The sequence below is a fragment of the Stigmatopora argus genome, chromosome 19 (assembly GCF_051989625.1).
Source record: "Stigmatopora argus isolate UIUO_Sarg chromosome 19, RoL_Sarg_1.0, whole genome shotgun sequence".
Taxonomy (NCBI): domain Eukaryota; kingdom Metazoa; phylum Chordata; class Actinopteri; order Syngnathiformes; family Syngnathidae; genus Stigmatopora; species Stigmatopora argus.
This window is the reverse complement of record NC_135405.1, coordinates 13,774,746-13,790,069: the sequence shown is the minus strand read 5'-3', so window position 1 is coordinate 13,790,069 and position 15,324 is coordinate 13,774,746. Positions and strand designations below refer to the sequence as shown.

The window sequence follows — 15,324 nt, the reverse complement described above, 5'->3', positions numbered from 1 at the left end:
AATGACGCACGAGAGTACGCAAGCAGTCATTTTTGGGGGACGCACAAATCAACATTCAACTTGAGAAACAAAGTAATTTAATCGTGAAAATTAGCGGTGACCTTTAGACTCCCACTATTAGACTCCTGTCATAAAACGTCAGATAATAGGTAGATATGACATGGTTAATTTATGTGCAGAAAACATTTGCTGACATAGCGGTGACTACACCGCCCCCATCACCTTTTGTGTCGCTTACTGCATTACGTAAAAGGCCCGCAGTGGGAATCAAATGTTCTGAATAGTATAATATTTTGTCAAATATAATGGAGACTTGTTGTTTATATTTCTTTACCTCGTATTTGGGACAGATGTGGGGTGATAAAGACTGAACAAGGCTCGAAAATGTGATCATTTCTAACGATACCGTGCACACAAAACAACAATTTGCATTTTTTTTTTTGACGAGGTAGCACTCATTTATATCGTTCAATATTTTACAACCAATAGCAAGTTAACAAGGGTGGTGCCTTGGCAGCGCAGCGCTTTTCTATTGGTCCTTCCGGTGAAAGCAGGCGTGGCTAGCGAAGTTAGCTTGGCCAAAACAAGAGGGTCCGCGAGCACGAGCGCAAGACTAAGTCGAGAAAAACAGCGTGAAGAAAGCTAATGGAGGGGCAAAGTCCAGTCTAAAAACAAGCCAACAAGCAGGTAAGAGACCACAAATGCATCACCATTACTTGTTAAGATTTATTTTGAAACGGGGCCAAATTCTGTCAGTGTAAATTTGCACCAGAACGAGTTTGACGACGTCACGTTGTGACGTCAGACCTCGACTGGAGAATTATTATTGGACGTGCTAAATGTCTAACTTTTGGGGTAATCTTCAAACGATGGCTACTGAGAAATAAATGATCAAACAGTAAGGCCACAGGGCTCAAAGTAAGTCTTATTTACCAGCTCATGTGAATTCAATCTATACTTTTTAATTCATTAATTTCCATTCAAAGTACTTTTTCTGCTAAAAAAAACCACTGACCTATTTCCCAGGCAATATCCTCCACAACTTTTTTTTTAAATCTCCTACATGAGTAAAATTTCATGACCAGTTGTTAATATGAAACGTAAAACAGCGTCACAAGACCCATTTTCTAAACAATGTCACAAGAGTGTCAAAAAGTTGCCAATTCCTGGAAAACCTTGCACTGTTTACAACACTGTTTCCAAAGGTAAACTAACAAGTTACTTCATAGAAAGACAATCGCTTCTCAATTTCAATTGTTTTCACTCTTTGAGAGTGAAAATGCGTGACTGATGGACCTTTGATTTTAGTAGAGGGTGAAAAATGAAGTGAAAGCCAGAAATTTGTTATTCATTGTGAAAGTGACACCTATCTTAAGAGTGACTTGGAAACAACTTTGATTTGAGGTCAGCACAACTTTTGAGTGGAAGATAAAGATTAGACCTGAGCGCATTGATCATAATGATTATTCTCCCAGCAAAAGCCCTTTCTCTGTCTTCTTTTTAAACTTTAACATGTCACCACGGCAACAAAGTTAAGTACAAAAGTGACTTTTTTTGTCAGGTTTGCTGCTCGGCCGGGCGCCATTGACGGATGGACGGCAAAACCAAGATGAGCTGCGGCCACGCCCCCACCCAAAAAACAGGTATCGTCATTTTTTACGACCGCCAACGCCAAACACGAGAGGAATGTGATTAAAACGTTGACGCCAATCGACGCCCCATCGCCGCTTTGCATTCGTAGATCGTGACTAGCGCGAGTACAGAACATTCTGTACCATAAGTTCCTTATGCAACAAAGGGTTAGGGGGTTTGTTTTCCAGTATTTTAACGAGGAAAAAAAACACAAGCATACATTCATGCATGTAAAATGTCGGAATCCCGCAGTCTGCAGCTGTGTTTCTTTACCTTGTGTAATTAAAAACAACATGGCAATTGGGACGGTCGCCAGGGTAGGCTTCAAGGAAAAAAATAAAAATAAATAATCAATGACGGGAATTTCCGAGGAGCTCCAATCATTAGATGACAACAGCGTGCTTCTCGTTGACTCTTTTCCGTCTTACGCGGCACTTTTTGAGAGCAAAGACGATCGTCTACCGAATCTTGCGTTAGCGTACTCGCGCTGTGTACACACCGCGGGGACAAAAGTCTACACACCCCACGTCTAAATGCTTGGTTAATGGTGATAAAAAGATTGAGTGCATAGGACCCCCCGTCACGTCCCGCCACGCCACCCACAAATTGCAAAAGTACTACATAGTTTCCCAGATTATGACGGCTGTCGTATTAGTAGTGGGATTGCGTTATGTAACCGACTGGCTAACAATGCACACCTCAAAGCCTAAAGATGATATTTTTATGATTTTTTTGTGGAAAATGCACAATTTATAGATTTAAACACAGCAAAATATTGCTCACCATTTTGTGTGAACAAAGCCTTGCGAGTTTAATGCTAACCTATGACGTAAAAGAGAGCCTAGCGGGATTTAGCATCGGTGCTAATTTCACATTGACTCGAAATGGATTGGACCTACAGAGCTGTCAATGGCCGCCAATGAGTTAGGCGGCGTCGGGACAAAATAGGAATTTACAAGCGAGTTGACAGAAATGGCTAAAATGTAGTACAGTGGTACCTCGACATACGATCGTAATCCGTTCCGTAATCCGTTTTCGTCGTACCACGGGCTGATCGTAGGTCGAAGTACCACTGTAGTTTGAGCTAACTTGTGGACTGATGTTAGCAAAGAGTAAGAAAATACTCACCTACTGACTTTCCCAGGTTGCAGCCGGTTGGTGGCGACGGCGGCGGCCACGGCGTCCCTGAGCGGCCTGATGCTGGGCTACGAGATGGGCCTGACGTCCAGCGTGCTCCTTCAACTGCGCGGCGTCCTGTCGCTGTCGTGCCGCCAACAGGAGCTGCTGGTCAGCTCGCCGCTGGCTGGGGCGCTGCTGGTCTGCCTGGCCGGCGGTCCCGTCCTGGACCGCTACGGGCGGCGGCGCGCCCTGCTGCTGAGCGCCGCCCTGGTGGTGGCGGGCACCGCGCCGCTGGTGGCGCCGGCCTCGTTGGCGGCGCTGGTGTCGGGCCGGGCGGCGGTCGGCATGGGCACCTCGCTCTCCGGCACCGCCGCGTGCCTGTACATCGCCGAGATCTCGCCGCGGGAGAGGCGGGGCCTGCTGGTGACGCTGTACGAGCTGATGCTGGTGCTGGGGGTCATGCTGGGCTTCGGGTGCAGCTACGCCTTCGCCGCGCTGCCCGGGGGATGGGCCTACACCTTCGGACTGGTGGTCCCGCCGGCGCTGCTCCAGATGGTCGCCTTGGCCTTCCTCCCGCCCAGCCCCAGGTTCCTGGCGGCGCGGGGCGAGACGGAGCGCGCCAGGGAGGTCCTGGCGCGCCTGAGGGGCGGCGGCGAGGACCAGGCGGAGGGGGAACTGCGGGACATCCAGATGGCGCTGAAGGAGGAGTCGGAGCACGGCTTCGCCGAGCTCTTCGGCGCCGGCTCCAACCTGCGGTGGCGGCTGCTGACCGGCGCGGCGCTGGCCTTCCTGCAGCAGGCCACGGGGCAGCCCAACATCCTGTCCTACGCCTCGCCCTTGCTGCGCGGCGTGGGATTCCGCAGCGACGCCGCCGCCGCCCTGGCGTCCACCGGCTTCGGCGTGGTCAAGGTGGCGGGCACCGTCCCGGCCGTGCTCTTGGTGGACCGGGTGGGGCCCAAGCGCTTCTTGTGCGCCGGCGCCGTGGCCATGGGGGTGTCGCTGGCGGCGCTGGGCGCGCTGACGCTGCACAGTCGCACCCAACTTTCCAGCCTGTGCGTCAGCCAGCCGCCGCCCAACGCCAGCGTCGCCGTCGGCGTCAACGTCCCGGCGTGGGATGGCAACCGGACGGACGCGCCGACCTTCGTCACCCCCGGCGACGAGTCCATTTTTAGCGGGCTCCTGGACGGGGAATCCCCTTCGTTGAAGTGGGCGTCGCTGGTCAGTCTTCTGGTGTTTGTCGCCGCCTTCTCCATCGGATTGGGGCCAAGTAAGCGTCTCTCTCTCGTTAGCCGTCCTTTTGAAATCTGTCAAAGCGTTCGCTTTCTAGATAAGCATCAACTTAGTGACTTTGGATGCCAGCGTGCTAGCCCTAGCATAGCTCGGTCTTAGCGCATTGGAGGCATCTTCTGTAATGGAACTAACATGATGCTAACATAGCAATCTCGCTTTAGCGCACTGTTGATGTAAGTTCAGTCAGACAAAGTCATGGTTTTCATTTTTTTTTAAATGTTCTTTTTGGGATGGCAGAAGTAACTTCTCTTGACAACAAGTTATTTAGCAACAGCCAAGTGTGACCTATGGCAAATTAGCGTGACGCTCTTTAGCTCAGAAAATCCACAAATAAGGTCCTTTTGTTATTAAAAAAGTAGTGTTTTTACCTTGAAAAATAGTCCAACTTTCCAGCATCTTCTTCCTTTTCAGTGGTGTACGTCATCATGAGCGAGATCTTCCCCACCAGCATCCGAGGGCGAGCCGTGTCGGTGGTGTCCGCCGTCAACTGGTCCACCAACCTTCTCATCTCCATGACCTTCCTCACCATGACAGGTCGGGGCGCCGCGTGGCATTGGCGCTTGGCCTTTTTGCTCAAAACAACGCTCCTTTCCAGAGAGAATCGGCGTGCCCAACATGATGTTCCTGTACGCCGCCATGAGCTTCGTCTTGCTGCTTTTCGTGGTCCTCTGCGTGCCTGACACGCGAGGTCGCACACTGGAGGAAATTTCCAAAGAACTGTCGGAAAAGTGGGTAGCGGCTGACTAAAATGACTGGTTGACACACGGGCCTGGTCCAATATTTGCGGTGCTTTTTTTGTTTTTTCTCAATCCAGGAAGCACTTTCAATTCCGCCTGTGCAAGAAAGTCCCGAGGAACAGAGAGATGCCTCCAAACATCTTGTGACCACTTGACGAAAAATGGAAATATATAAGATTCAAGTTGCTGCAAGGGGGAAGTTCACGTTATTTTTAGACCACAGAGAAGTTAGAACGCTTGATTTAAAATCATGAAAAATCAACCTTTTCTCCTTTTAGCGCCGCCATTTTTTTTTTAGAAAGAAATCTGTTGAAAATTTGTATGATACAGTTTTGCCATCCGTTCAGAAAAATAACGGAATATGCTTTTTTTTTCACCTCAAGAATGACGTTGCGCTTTTTCAGTTTGGCAAAATGTCAATGTTCGGAAAAAAAAGTTATGAGAATAAAACTTAATTTTTCTTTTTTAAGTGGCTCTATTCTTCAAACAAAACAAAATTGCTTCTATTTTTTTTTTACATCTTTATTTTCATATAAAATACAAAAGTCACACATCTTCAAGCGGTGGAAAAACATCGAGTTAGCTCGGATGCCATTTCAATGAACATCGTGACGTTGACGGCGATTATTAATACGAGTAAAAGTTTCGTGTTAGCATAAATATTAGGAAGGGCTTTCCCCTCGCGTCCATTAACCACCGATGCGTCGCGAGAAACTTTATCGAGCGGCGCGGACATCCTACAATTTTGTCGATAAAATCTCAGGGCTAATCCTGGAATCGTAAGCTTTATCAAAAAAAAAAAAAAACAATTGAAATATTTACAATTTACAGCGAGTGTCTATAGAAATGTACAAGAACTTGAACAACTTAGTGTATGTCGCTGTTGAATACGAGATGAAGAAAAGTTTGTTCCGATCCGTGGACGGAGAAAAAGGATCGGGCTGGATTTTTTTTGTGGGCCGCTTTTCAAACGCTAGCGAGTCCAGCGGAAGGAAGCACTCCGTCTGGCCGCCAGCGCTCACTTGCACAGTGGTTTCTTGCACTCAAAGAGGAGCGGGTAGACCTGCTCCACGGCCGTGGCCACGTTCTGCACGTTGGGACCTGGCCCCGCCCCCGAGGCGGAAAAGAGCCACAAATCAGCGAGTGGACGCGACGTGGCTAGCGCCCGTGCTATCTTGTTCTTTTTTGGGTGCGCGTGTGAAGTACCTGTGACTGTGAGGCTGCCCGTGGAGAACACCTGGATGGTGGCTTTTATGGTTTTGATCCTGTAGGTGGCGGCGGGGTGGAGCTCCGGCTCGTAACTTGGCGGGAAAACAAAACAACGTTTTACACACTCATCACTTCATGCAAATCCTTAACTTAGTACCTTTTTTTATTTAATTTACCGCTGCACAGCCCCAGGAAAAAAATAGGACTAAGCAGGAATGTAAAATAAAAAGTGAATCTTTTTACTAAAAGGTGGTAGGTAGGCTAATATCAAGCTAACCCATAACAAGTATTAACTTTAAGAATTAAAAATTCTGACAAAACATTTAAATCCCTAAAAACTAAGGCATTAAATGATCCCTATCATTATTGAAACAAAAAAACAATTTCCTAAAATAAATATCCAAAAATAACCTCATGAAAAAATCTCAATTTAGCCCATAAAAATGCAAACAAATAAGTAGGAACCTTAATAAACTTAATGAAATATCAATCTAACCTGTAAAAAATAAGCTATAAGGATTATGAGAACAGTAAATGACTATAAAAACAAAAATGTTCTCATGATGTAAAAATATGACACTAAAATGTAATCCTAGCTCACCAAAAAGCCAAAAAAATATGTACTAAAACAAATGGGAATAAAAATGCAACAAGGTAAAAGCCTGATCTGACCACTAGAGGGCCCCCTCTCCCCGGGGTTGCAGACCCACCTGGCAATAGGCCGGTTCTTCTTGGTGAAATCCACCAGATGGATGGCGAAGGGCATGGAGCAGACGGCCAGCACGTTCACCACCTTGAAGGCCGAAAAGCGCACCTGAACGCAACGCAGAATAGTATGCCGTCAGTCCTCCGGACGGACGGACCTGGGCGTCCACGGCCATTTCCCACCCACCTTGAAGCCGATTTTCTGCAGGCACCTGGCCAAGCGACGGGCGCCTTGCTTAGCCTCCTCTTCGCTAAAATGTGGGGAGAAAAAAAAGTCAGTTCAGAGCTTTTAAAAAAACGGGTCCACGAGTCGACATATTACCTGGTGGCGCCGGTGCAAATGATTTTCCCTGAGGACCAAATGGAAGCGGTGATCTTGGGCTTCCGAAGCTTCATGAGGACTTTCTGCAAAACGCCAAGAGTCCGGTTAAGCGAAAAATATTGCGCGTGATCTCCGGCATGGAGAACGTGGACGGGCTTGGACCTGCTTACCCCCACCTCCGGCTTGTAGATGACGTTGGTTCCCTCCAGGGCGATGGTGCGCAAGTTGAGGTGGCACCTGGTCCGGAACGTCGCCACCACGTTGGTGACGATGATGTCCAGAGTGTCATCGTTGCTGGAATCCATGGAGGAAGTGTGTGTGTGTGGGTGAGGTTCCTTAAAAGACGACCGCTCGCTTCTCACTCGTCCGCCGCCGCCGTCGTCGTCGTCATGACGCGAAGCGCTGGTGGCGCGGATTCAAGGCTGACCGCAAAGAAAAGCAAAACATTTCAACGTGACGGACCACATTTCAATCATTTTCCAAGTAAATACGCAAACTACCTCTCTTTTCGACTTGGAAAATAGACATTTATTTTAGGACTGGGCCACGTTGGAAAATGCATTCATTTACGGCCTAGGCTGCCGTTGACGGCGACAGACGTCCAATTTATTAGGACTTGAATAAATGTCTCATTTCCAGTCATAGGTAACGAGCTAAAAAATAAATAAAAGTATATATCTCTTTGGCTGACATTCATATTAGCATATTTGGCCAGTTAAAACTACTTCCAACATATTACATTATTGGGAGTGAAAAAGTTAGCCCACTGGTAGCCATTGACGTCTATTTTTGGACAGTTTTCCAGGCCTACATCTCTAAAAAAAAGAATGCCTTCCGTGCTTCCAACATACCTTGAAGTGTAGATAATGCTCTTTGATCGTTTTGTTTTGCCCACTTCCGGATAACTGTAACAACTTCCTGTCCCAGAAGCTGAGCCGCAAGGCTTCTTTTAGCCACAAACCTCCTCAACACAAACAAAGACTGTGTTACACTTGTTTCCTTAGCTTTGTGTGAGAACCCTCACAAGCTACTTTTGCGAGTTTCCCCTCCGAATAAACACGACAAAAGCTTTGATTAATAAACGCAATAGTCGAGCTGAGACAAAATCGTGCGTTTACGCGCAGGTTTACGTCAACTCGGCTAGCTTGGAAGCTAGGCTAATCTCTCGTGAGGGGATGTGATGCTATTTGTCAAATTGTGGACAATTATTGCAAATTCATCGCCACGCAAACACCGGAGTGCAAATTGCCGTGGCGTCGTGACGTAAAATGGGATTTTTAAAAGCAGTACATACAAGCACCAGAGCCATTTTGTACTATGAATGAAAAGTTGTTAGCATCCCGAGCTAATTGTGTAGCCGTCTTTATATGTCATTTCGTGATGAATTGATGCAAAGTGTTGCTATTGAGTCGTTTTCGCTACCTCATCCGCTTTTCAATGCGGGAGCCCCCGAAGTTTTAAGAGTGAACCCCGTCAACAGAATTGTTGATTCCTTCCGCAGTTGGGCGAGAGGAGAGAGAGAAAAAAAGACGAGACAAACGACTGCGCCAAACAGTGAAACACTTTCCGGGTTTGACGTGAAAATTAAAAGTAGTTTCCGGTCGCAGCCTTCAGAGTTAAAGTGGAGACGAAGCAAATCTACGCAGAGTTCATTTTCTGAACAGAACCTTTTGGGTCATAAAGAGAGTTAAATGTTAATTAGAAATACATGCCAAAAAAGTGACATTAACGAGTTCTCTTAGAACTTAACCTAATACTGTAATGCACAGGTGTCAAAGTGGCGGCCCGGGGGCCAAATCTGGCCCGCCGCATCATTTTGTGTGGCCCGGGAAAGTAAATCATGAGTGCCGACTTTCTGTTTTAGGATCAAATTAAAATGAAGAGTATAGATGTATATTAATTTCCCTGATTTTCCCCCTTTTAAATCAATAATTGTCATTTTTTAATCCATTTTTTCTGTGTTTTTAGTTCAAAAATAATTTTGTAAAATCTAAAAATATATAAAAAAGCTAAAATAAACATTGTTTTAGATATATATATATATATATATAAAAAAAACTGAATATTCAGGTCTTAATCCAGTTCTTTTAATCCATTTATTTAAAAAAAATCTAAAATGGTCCGGCCCACATAAAATCGAGTTGACGTTAATGCGGCCCGCGAACCAACCCGAGTCTAACACCCTTGCTGTAATGCATTAAATGTTATAATTAGGGCTGGACAAGGATTTGTTTTGGGCGGCTTGAGACATTTAAATAGTGGCCATGTCAGAACTAAAATAGAATAATGGAATGATTACTGAACAAAATGTTTTACCGGCTTTTGATTTCAAAAGCAGCTTTAGCTTCCGCCGCGTCTCAGCACGTTGGAAAGGTTTTGCTTCATCTCTGAGGGGGAGGAGAGGAACCAACATCTGCTCTTGAAAGCTTCTGGAGAGGCTATGAAAAGAAGGAGGAGAAAAAAAGAGAGAGAAAAAAAGAGAGAGAAAAAGAGAGAGAGAGAGAGAGAGAGAGAGACTTGTGTTTACAAGCCACTGGGAATGTTTGTGTTATCAATGAGAGCGTTGGGCCTCATGAATGAGTGCTGTAAAGAGAAATGCATCTTTATCATTCACGGTGCTCCAGAGCGTCGTTGAGATGTCGCCAGGTGTTTACGGAGGACCTTTACAACCTGGCTATTTTGCCTTAAGCAGATGTGAGCAGAGATATGTGTGAGAATAATCTGTTTGCTCAATGAAGCCTTCTCTCATTGATGTGCTTTGACTTCATGGCGGCTTTGCAAAAAAAAAAAAACGCCGGCCGTAACGCCCCGATCCGAAGCCGTCGAGCCGTCCCACCGTACGTTCGTGCGTGCGTGCGTGCGTGCGTGCGTCGGAGACAATGACGGACGGCGTGTGAGTCAATCCAGCGGCGCACCGGCGCAGCTCTGGGATCTGCCAGTGTAAACAGAGACGTGGGAACCGGCGAGCCTGTTTACATCATCTTCATTTTTAGTGCAACTACTCCACCGTGCCGCATTTCAAATGCCACTTTTATCGTTTGTTTGATCTTCCACGTCCACATGTTATGATTGTTTTTAATGCTTTATTGGATAAGCATCTAACCCCAGCCACCCACAACCAACCAACAACCAACCCACCCATTCACCAGCCACCCATCAAAAAACATTAAGCACGCGCCAATCCAACTAACCCAGCAACCAATCCACTTACCCACCAAAACAATAACTAACCAACCGTCCCATCTAAAAAGCCTTTCCTATTTCTGTGCATATTCTCTACCTCGGTCACACTCTGTAGAAGTTCCCCATCTTGTGGAAGACTTCCTGTGTGTGGTTCCAGTTTTTGTTTCCATTTTCCAGTTTCCATTTACTTTGATTTGCTTTGTACTTTTTGCTTTTGCTTTGTTGTTGTGCGGCCTTTGCGACTGTACTGTCTAACTCAGGGGTAGGGAACCTATGGCTCGGGAGCCATATGTGGCTCTATTGATGGGTGTATATGGCTCTCCGCTAACCTGTGGTAAAATATGGGAACCGCTGGTGAGAGACCACCTAAGCCCCGAACGCACCAATAGGAGCGTCATGCCGGCAATGTGGCGCCGACACCGATCTCTAGCACCTTTTTAATCATAATTTTTATTAGACTCTTCTGCATGCATACTCTGATTGATACTCATTGATTAGCAACAGTGAAAAAAATGTACTCAAAAGATTTCAGACTATTTTTTACTTCCAAAGTGGTGAAATGATTAATAAATGGCACACATTTCATGTATTTTGACTTTTAAATTCTTAGTATGGCTCTCAAGGAATAATGTTTGAAAATATGAATTGTTTATGGCTCTCTTCGTCAAAAAGGTTCCCGACCCCTGGTCTAACTTATAACTATGCCTTTTCTTGCTACTGTCACAATGAAATTTCCCGAATACGGGATGAATAAAGTTATCCAATCCAATCCAATCTACCCAAGTACCCAACTTAGCAGTTAGCAACCCACAGAAAAACCAACTAAGCATTCAGCACACAGGCGGGGCAACGGAAATTTTACTGGTGGATATGATTAAACTCGCAAAAATTCAGGTTCTTGACCTTGACGCCGTGTGTGTGTGTGTGTGGTTAGCACACACACACTTCCCCACATACGCACACTGCTATTGAAATGAATGGTCTCCTCGGGGAGTCATCCAAGGGCCACGGGCGTTTGGGGAAGAAAAAAAAACTATCGGAAAAGATCTTCATCACGAAAACATTTGCTCATCGCTAACGGCGCGCGTCTACGGGCGGCGCTTACGTTCGCTAAATACGCCGAGACGTGGTCCAAACGAGGACACGACTAAAAGAGGAGAACGTTGTGGAGGCGAGTCACCTTTTGGGAAGTGTTTCAAGATGGCGTCCCGGTCCCCGGCGTTAGTTGGCTTTCAACGGCACGGTTTCCGCTTTTATTGGGAAAATAAATCAAAAAAGGTCAGCCGCTTTTCGTTGGGGGACCGGAAAAAGAAGACAATGGTAGACAAAACTTGAAATAGGCTCACTTATGAGCTTCAACGCTTTGTAAAAACGCCCGTCGCCGTCAACGTTTACGCGTGCAGATGGGACGGCGAGGACAGTCGGCCCAGTTAAACCAAAGCGCTCCTTTTTTACGACGGTCCAATCCGCCATGATCTGTCCTCCAAAGTATAAATAAAGACGGCAAGTTTTCGTCCTCGGCGATCGTTCCGCGATCGTTCCGCGATAGTTTATTCCGGTTGCCGTTTGAGCGCTAATGCACCGAGAGTGCTTTCATCTTAGGGCTCAATAAAAAGAAAAAAATAAATAAACGAGGGGTGAGATGCATCGGCGCGGGCTCGAGCAGCAGGTGGCGCTATTATTTGCGTATACAGGGAGTTTAGGACGCTAACGATATACAGACGCTCCCCTACTTACGAACATACGAAAGTGCGTGAACGTATCTCCAGTGCGCAAAGAACCTTTTTCATTTGTATCATTAAATATCTCGTGCATCCATTATTGAATATTGTTGGTGAAAAGCGAAAGGCTTCTATTGAGGGAGGTGCAAGGAAGAGGCAAGCCATTTCATTTGAAATGAGTGGCAATAATAACGAAGCTTGATGCGCGTCAGAAAGTGGTGAGCGTTGCACGTGAATACAACTTGAATCGTTCGACCGTCACTACCATTTATAAACAGAAAGATTGAGCGGCAGGACCCAAATATTGAACGTTGCACAAGGTTTGCAAATCAATTGAATGATGCCATACAGTGCTACCGCATCATTTATGATGAAAAAAGAAAACTGCAATCGTCATTAGATAGCTTCTTTCGGCCACTTTCTAGTAAATCTCTCTCTCTCTAATGTATGTATACAGTACTGTATGTATTCTCTCCATGTTATTAAATGTTTTTTTCAGTACAAACCAGTGTGCGTTACTTATACAAGCCTTAAACATACAAATGCACATATATAAACCTTCAATATACTTATATAGGCTTTAAACATAAATTATAATACAAAATATAGCACTGAGCAACTTACGAACAAATTCAACTTATGAACAATCGCTCGGAACCTAACTCGTTCGTAAGTAGGGGAGCGTCTGTACTGGTTTGTCGCCGACGTCGTTTCACGGGGCGCGCAGACCTTACGTTGAAGACAGTCGAAGTCAAACGACTTCTAGATTTGATTTTTTGGGGGGGAAAAGGAACATTCCATAAGCTGTTTTTTTTAAGTCCTTAAAGTCTTGGCTGGTCACCGGGTGTTAAGACAAAAAAAAAGGAAAGGAAAGACAAATGATTGGAGATACGCGCGTTCAAGTGGATGCGTCATTATTCACGACTAGTGTAAACAGGCATCGCGCCGTGAACTTTGGACGTACGGCGAGCGAGCACCTGCGGCCGGCCACATGTGCGCGAGCGCCGAGCCCGCCGGACGGGCGCGAGTGACGTGGCGTTTGGATGGCCGCGGCACAAATGCTCCGCTACGTTTATTATCTTTAATTAGCGCCCCAGGTGCAAAAGAAAAGAGAGATAAGGCGCGCCGCCATTGAGCTGACGGATGGGATCTCTGCCCCTCCCCCTTTTGACTCGCGCTGGAAAAAAAAAAAATAAAGTTTTGAAATTCTTTATGACCCCCATTGAGCACAAAAGAGGTCGTTTTTTTGTTATTATTATGAATATCATTATTCTTGTTACGTATTTTTATCCCTAAATTTAGATCATAATTCATCATTGTTTTTTTAGTTATTAGTCAACTCACTCTTTTAGCGTTATTCATGTTATTCATGACTAATAATTTATTGTCATCTTTTTGGGCTCATTTATAGCTTCATAAATAAAGTTCATTCATTTTGTGAGGCCTCGCCAGTAAAATAAAAAGCTTTTGTTATTTCATTAGCTGCCGTTGACGACAATGGACGTCACATGGACCGAATGTTTACCCGTGCTGAACTCAATAAATTATTTTTTAATCAAATTCTGCCTAATAATGAATTAAACGTGAGTCACGACAACGCTCCTATTTCAACTGTACTCCTCTAGATTAGCGATGAACTCATTTCAATTAACGTCTATCGTTGTCAATGGCGCAGAAAGTTGATTAAAGGAATAGAAATAAGTCGACCTTAGTCGTTCTTCACAGAGGATAAAGAATATATGCCGCAGAGTACACTGTTGAACATTCGAGAGCAAGGGGATGCTAGTTACGGTCAGCATTAAGCTAGCGAGGCCGTGAAACGCGATGCCGGCCGCATACACAAACAAACACGCGCGCTAATGAGCAGCCACTCGTCTGCTTCCTCCCGATGGGACTCGGGGTCCGGGGGATAGCGGGGGTCCCGGAGGAGTGGCAAGGCGACCCCCCCATTTTGTCGGCGAAATCTCGAGGGACGAGCGAGGCGCGCTCTTGCAAAGACACGCGCTAGCCTAAAGAGTTCTCAATGGATATTCACAAGATACCGCCATTATTTTCGGGTCGAATATTTTCACGAGTTACCTTCTGGCGGGAACTGTCGGGAAGCCGGGCGTTGACTGGCGGGTGTCGGTTTGATCCGTCGGGGGACCGGTGGTATCGCGGGAGCCCGGGCCGGATTCCGCCGAGGAGTGACCGGGAACTGATAATCAGGCGCGGGTCGCTATCGGCGAGCCGGTCGGGGAGGCGCGCGTCCAGATACGGCTAACGTGAGGTCATGCATTTTTGGCTGGGGGGGGGAACACACACAAAAAAAGAAGCAATGAGGCAATGAATAGAATGCAACAAAGAAATTGGAATCAAGTCCATTCATAGAATACATGTAAGTAAAAACATCATTTCAGTCCAATCTGTATTTTCTGAAATGGCAGTGTAAATGGATCGAATTGGGACAAAATATGATAAATGAATAAAACTATGAGCTAATTATTTCATGAAAAAGAAAATACCACCCCTAAACTGTCATCAAAGAGCAAAAATATATTTCAATTTAAGGCCTAAATTTAAAAAAAACAAATGCACAATGGCCGAAAATATTATCAAAATACATTTTAATGAGTGTACACTCATTTTGTGAAACAAAACTTGACATGTAGAAAACAAATGAAATTTAGAATAAGTAAAAATAGAGCAAATTGAAGTCCTGCATCTCAAATAAAACCCTACACGACCTAAAATAAAAGTAAAATATCACTATTTCACAAAAAAACTGACTTGGGGGGAAAAGTATTACTAAAACTAAAGTTCAAACATAAAAACTTTTTTGTGTGGTTTTTGGCAAGGTAATTTGAGATATGAGCGTTCCAAAGGAAGACTTCCCGGCCGGCCATTAACCGGCCGGATGCTCTTGTCGCCGATTATCAAAGCGATTGTTGTGCTTTGCGAGTAGACTCCACGTCCAATAAACATGTTCATAACTCTCTCTTATTGTTGGCGACATCCTGTGTCCCCCCCCACCCCCCTCCAATCCCCCGTTACTCCCCATTGGGTCTTTGCACTCCCTCTTGTCATTTTTGGGGGGTTTGTTTGGATCCTTTTTTTTTAAAGACGGACTTGAACTGGGATGAAGCGGCGTGCGAGCGGGTGGGAGTTACGCCGAGGGCGGGGCTGGGGGGGGGCTATGGGAGGGGTGATAATGGACAGAGAGCTGTAGCGTTGGGACAAAGATGGATGATGTTTTTCTCGCCCCCGCCTTCGCCTTCGCCTTTACGCGCAGATTACAGTTGTTATTCCACACAAAACCTCCCCGGCAACTGCTCCGTTTTGGATGTTGTTTTCCCCCCTTTTCCGCTTTTATAATGATGATTTAATAGAAAATGCGTGGGACGGAAGGCGAGCTTTGCTTTCTCGT

General features: G+C 45.7%; 2 protein-coding genes across 7 annotated transcripts in view; one reads left to right on the top strand and one right to left on the bottom strand.

The window, feature by feature from the left end:
- Nucleotides 1-523: 523 nt before the first annotated feature.
- On the top strand, nt 524-5,245 carry slc2a12 (solute carrier family 2 member 12). Its single transcript, XM_077586635.1, has 6 exons — nt 524-687; nt 1,562-1,643; nt 2,777-4,018; nt 4,453-4,575; nt 4,637-4,769; nt 4,856-5,245. Exons 2-6 carry the CDS (start codon nt 1,592-1,594, stop codon nt 4,923-4,925), a joined length of 1,620 nt encoding a protein of 539 aa, XP_077442761.1. The 5' UTR covers nt 524-687; nt 1,562-1,591; the 3' UTR covers nt 4,926-5,245.
- A 34-nt stretch (nt 5,246-5,279) lies between these two features.
- Nucleotides 5,280-15,324, bottom strand: part of tbpl1 (TBP-like 1) — a 24,042-nt gene continuing 13,997 nt past the window's right edge. The window contains exons 7-15 of one of the 6 annotated variants that reach the window (XM_077586646.1): nt 13,998-14,202; nt 9,331-9,452; nt 7,866-7,975; nt 7,191-7,436; nt 7,015-7,097; nt 6,880-6,943; nt 6,698-6,801; nt 5,985-6,079; nt 5,280-5,879 (exon numbers count right to left, since the gene is read on the bottom strand). In XM_077586646.1, the coding sequence (XP_077442772.1) occupies nt 5,797-5,879; nt 5,985-6,079; nt 6,698-6,801; nt 6,880-6,943; nt 7,015-7,097; nt 7,191-7,319 (558 nt within the window). In that variant the 5' untranslated portion in view covers nt 7,320-7,436; nt 7,866-7,975; nt 9,331-9,452; nt 13,998-14,202 and the 3' untranslated portion in view covers nt 5,280-5,796. Of the gene's footprint in view, nt 5,880-5,984; nt 6,080-6,697; nt 6,802-6,879; nt 6,944-7,014; nt 7,098-7,184; nt 7,437-7,865; nt 7,979-8,436; nt 8,601-9,330; nt 9,453-13,997; nt 14,203-15,324 lie in introns of those variants that run through there. The other 5 variants (XM_077586640.1, XM_077586641.1, XM_077586642.1 and 2 more) reach the window with 5 other exon arrangements.

Coding starts and splice junctions, on each gene's coding strand:
- slc2a12 (XM_077586635.1), top strand. CDS start 1,592: ATGGACGGCAAAACCAAGATGAGCTGCGGCCACGCCCCCACCCAAAAA. Junction 1,644..2,776: donor CGCCCCCACCCAAAAAACAG/GTATCGTCATTT, acceptor TGACTTTCCCAG/GTTGCAGCCGGTTGGTGGCG. Junction 4,770..4,855: donor TCCAAAGAACTGTCGGAAAA/GTGGGTAGCGGC, acceptor TTCTCAATCCAG/GAAGCACTTTCAATTCCGCC.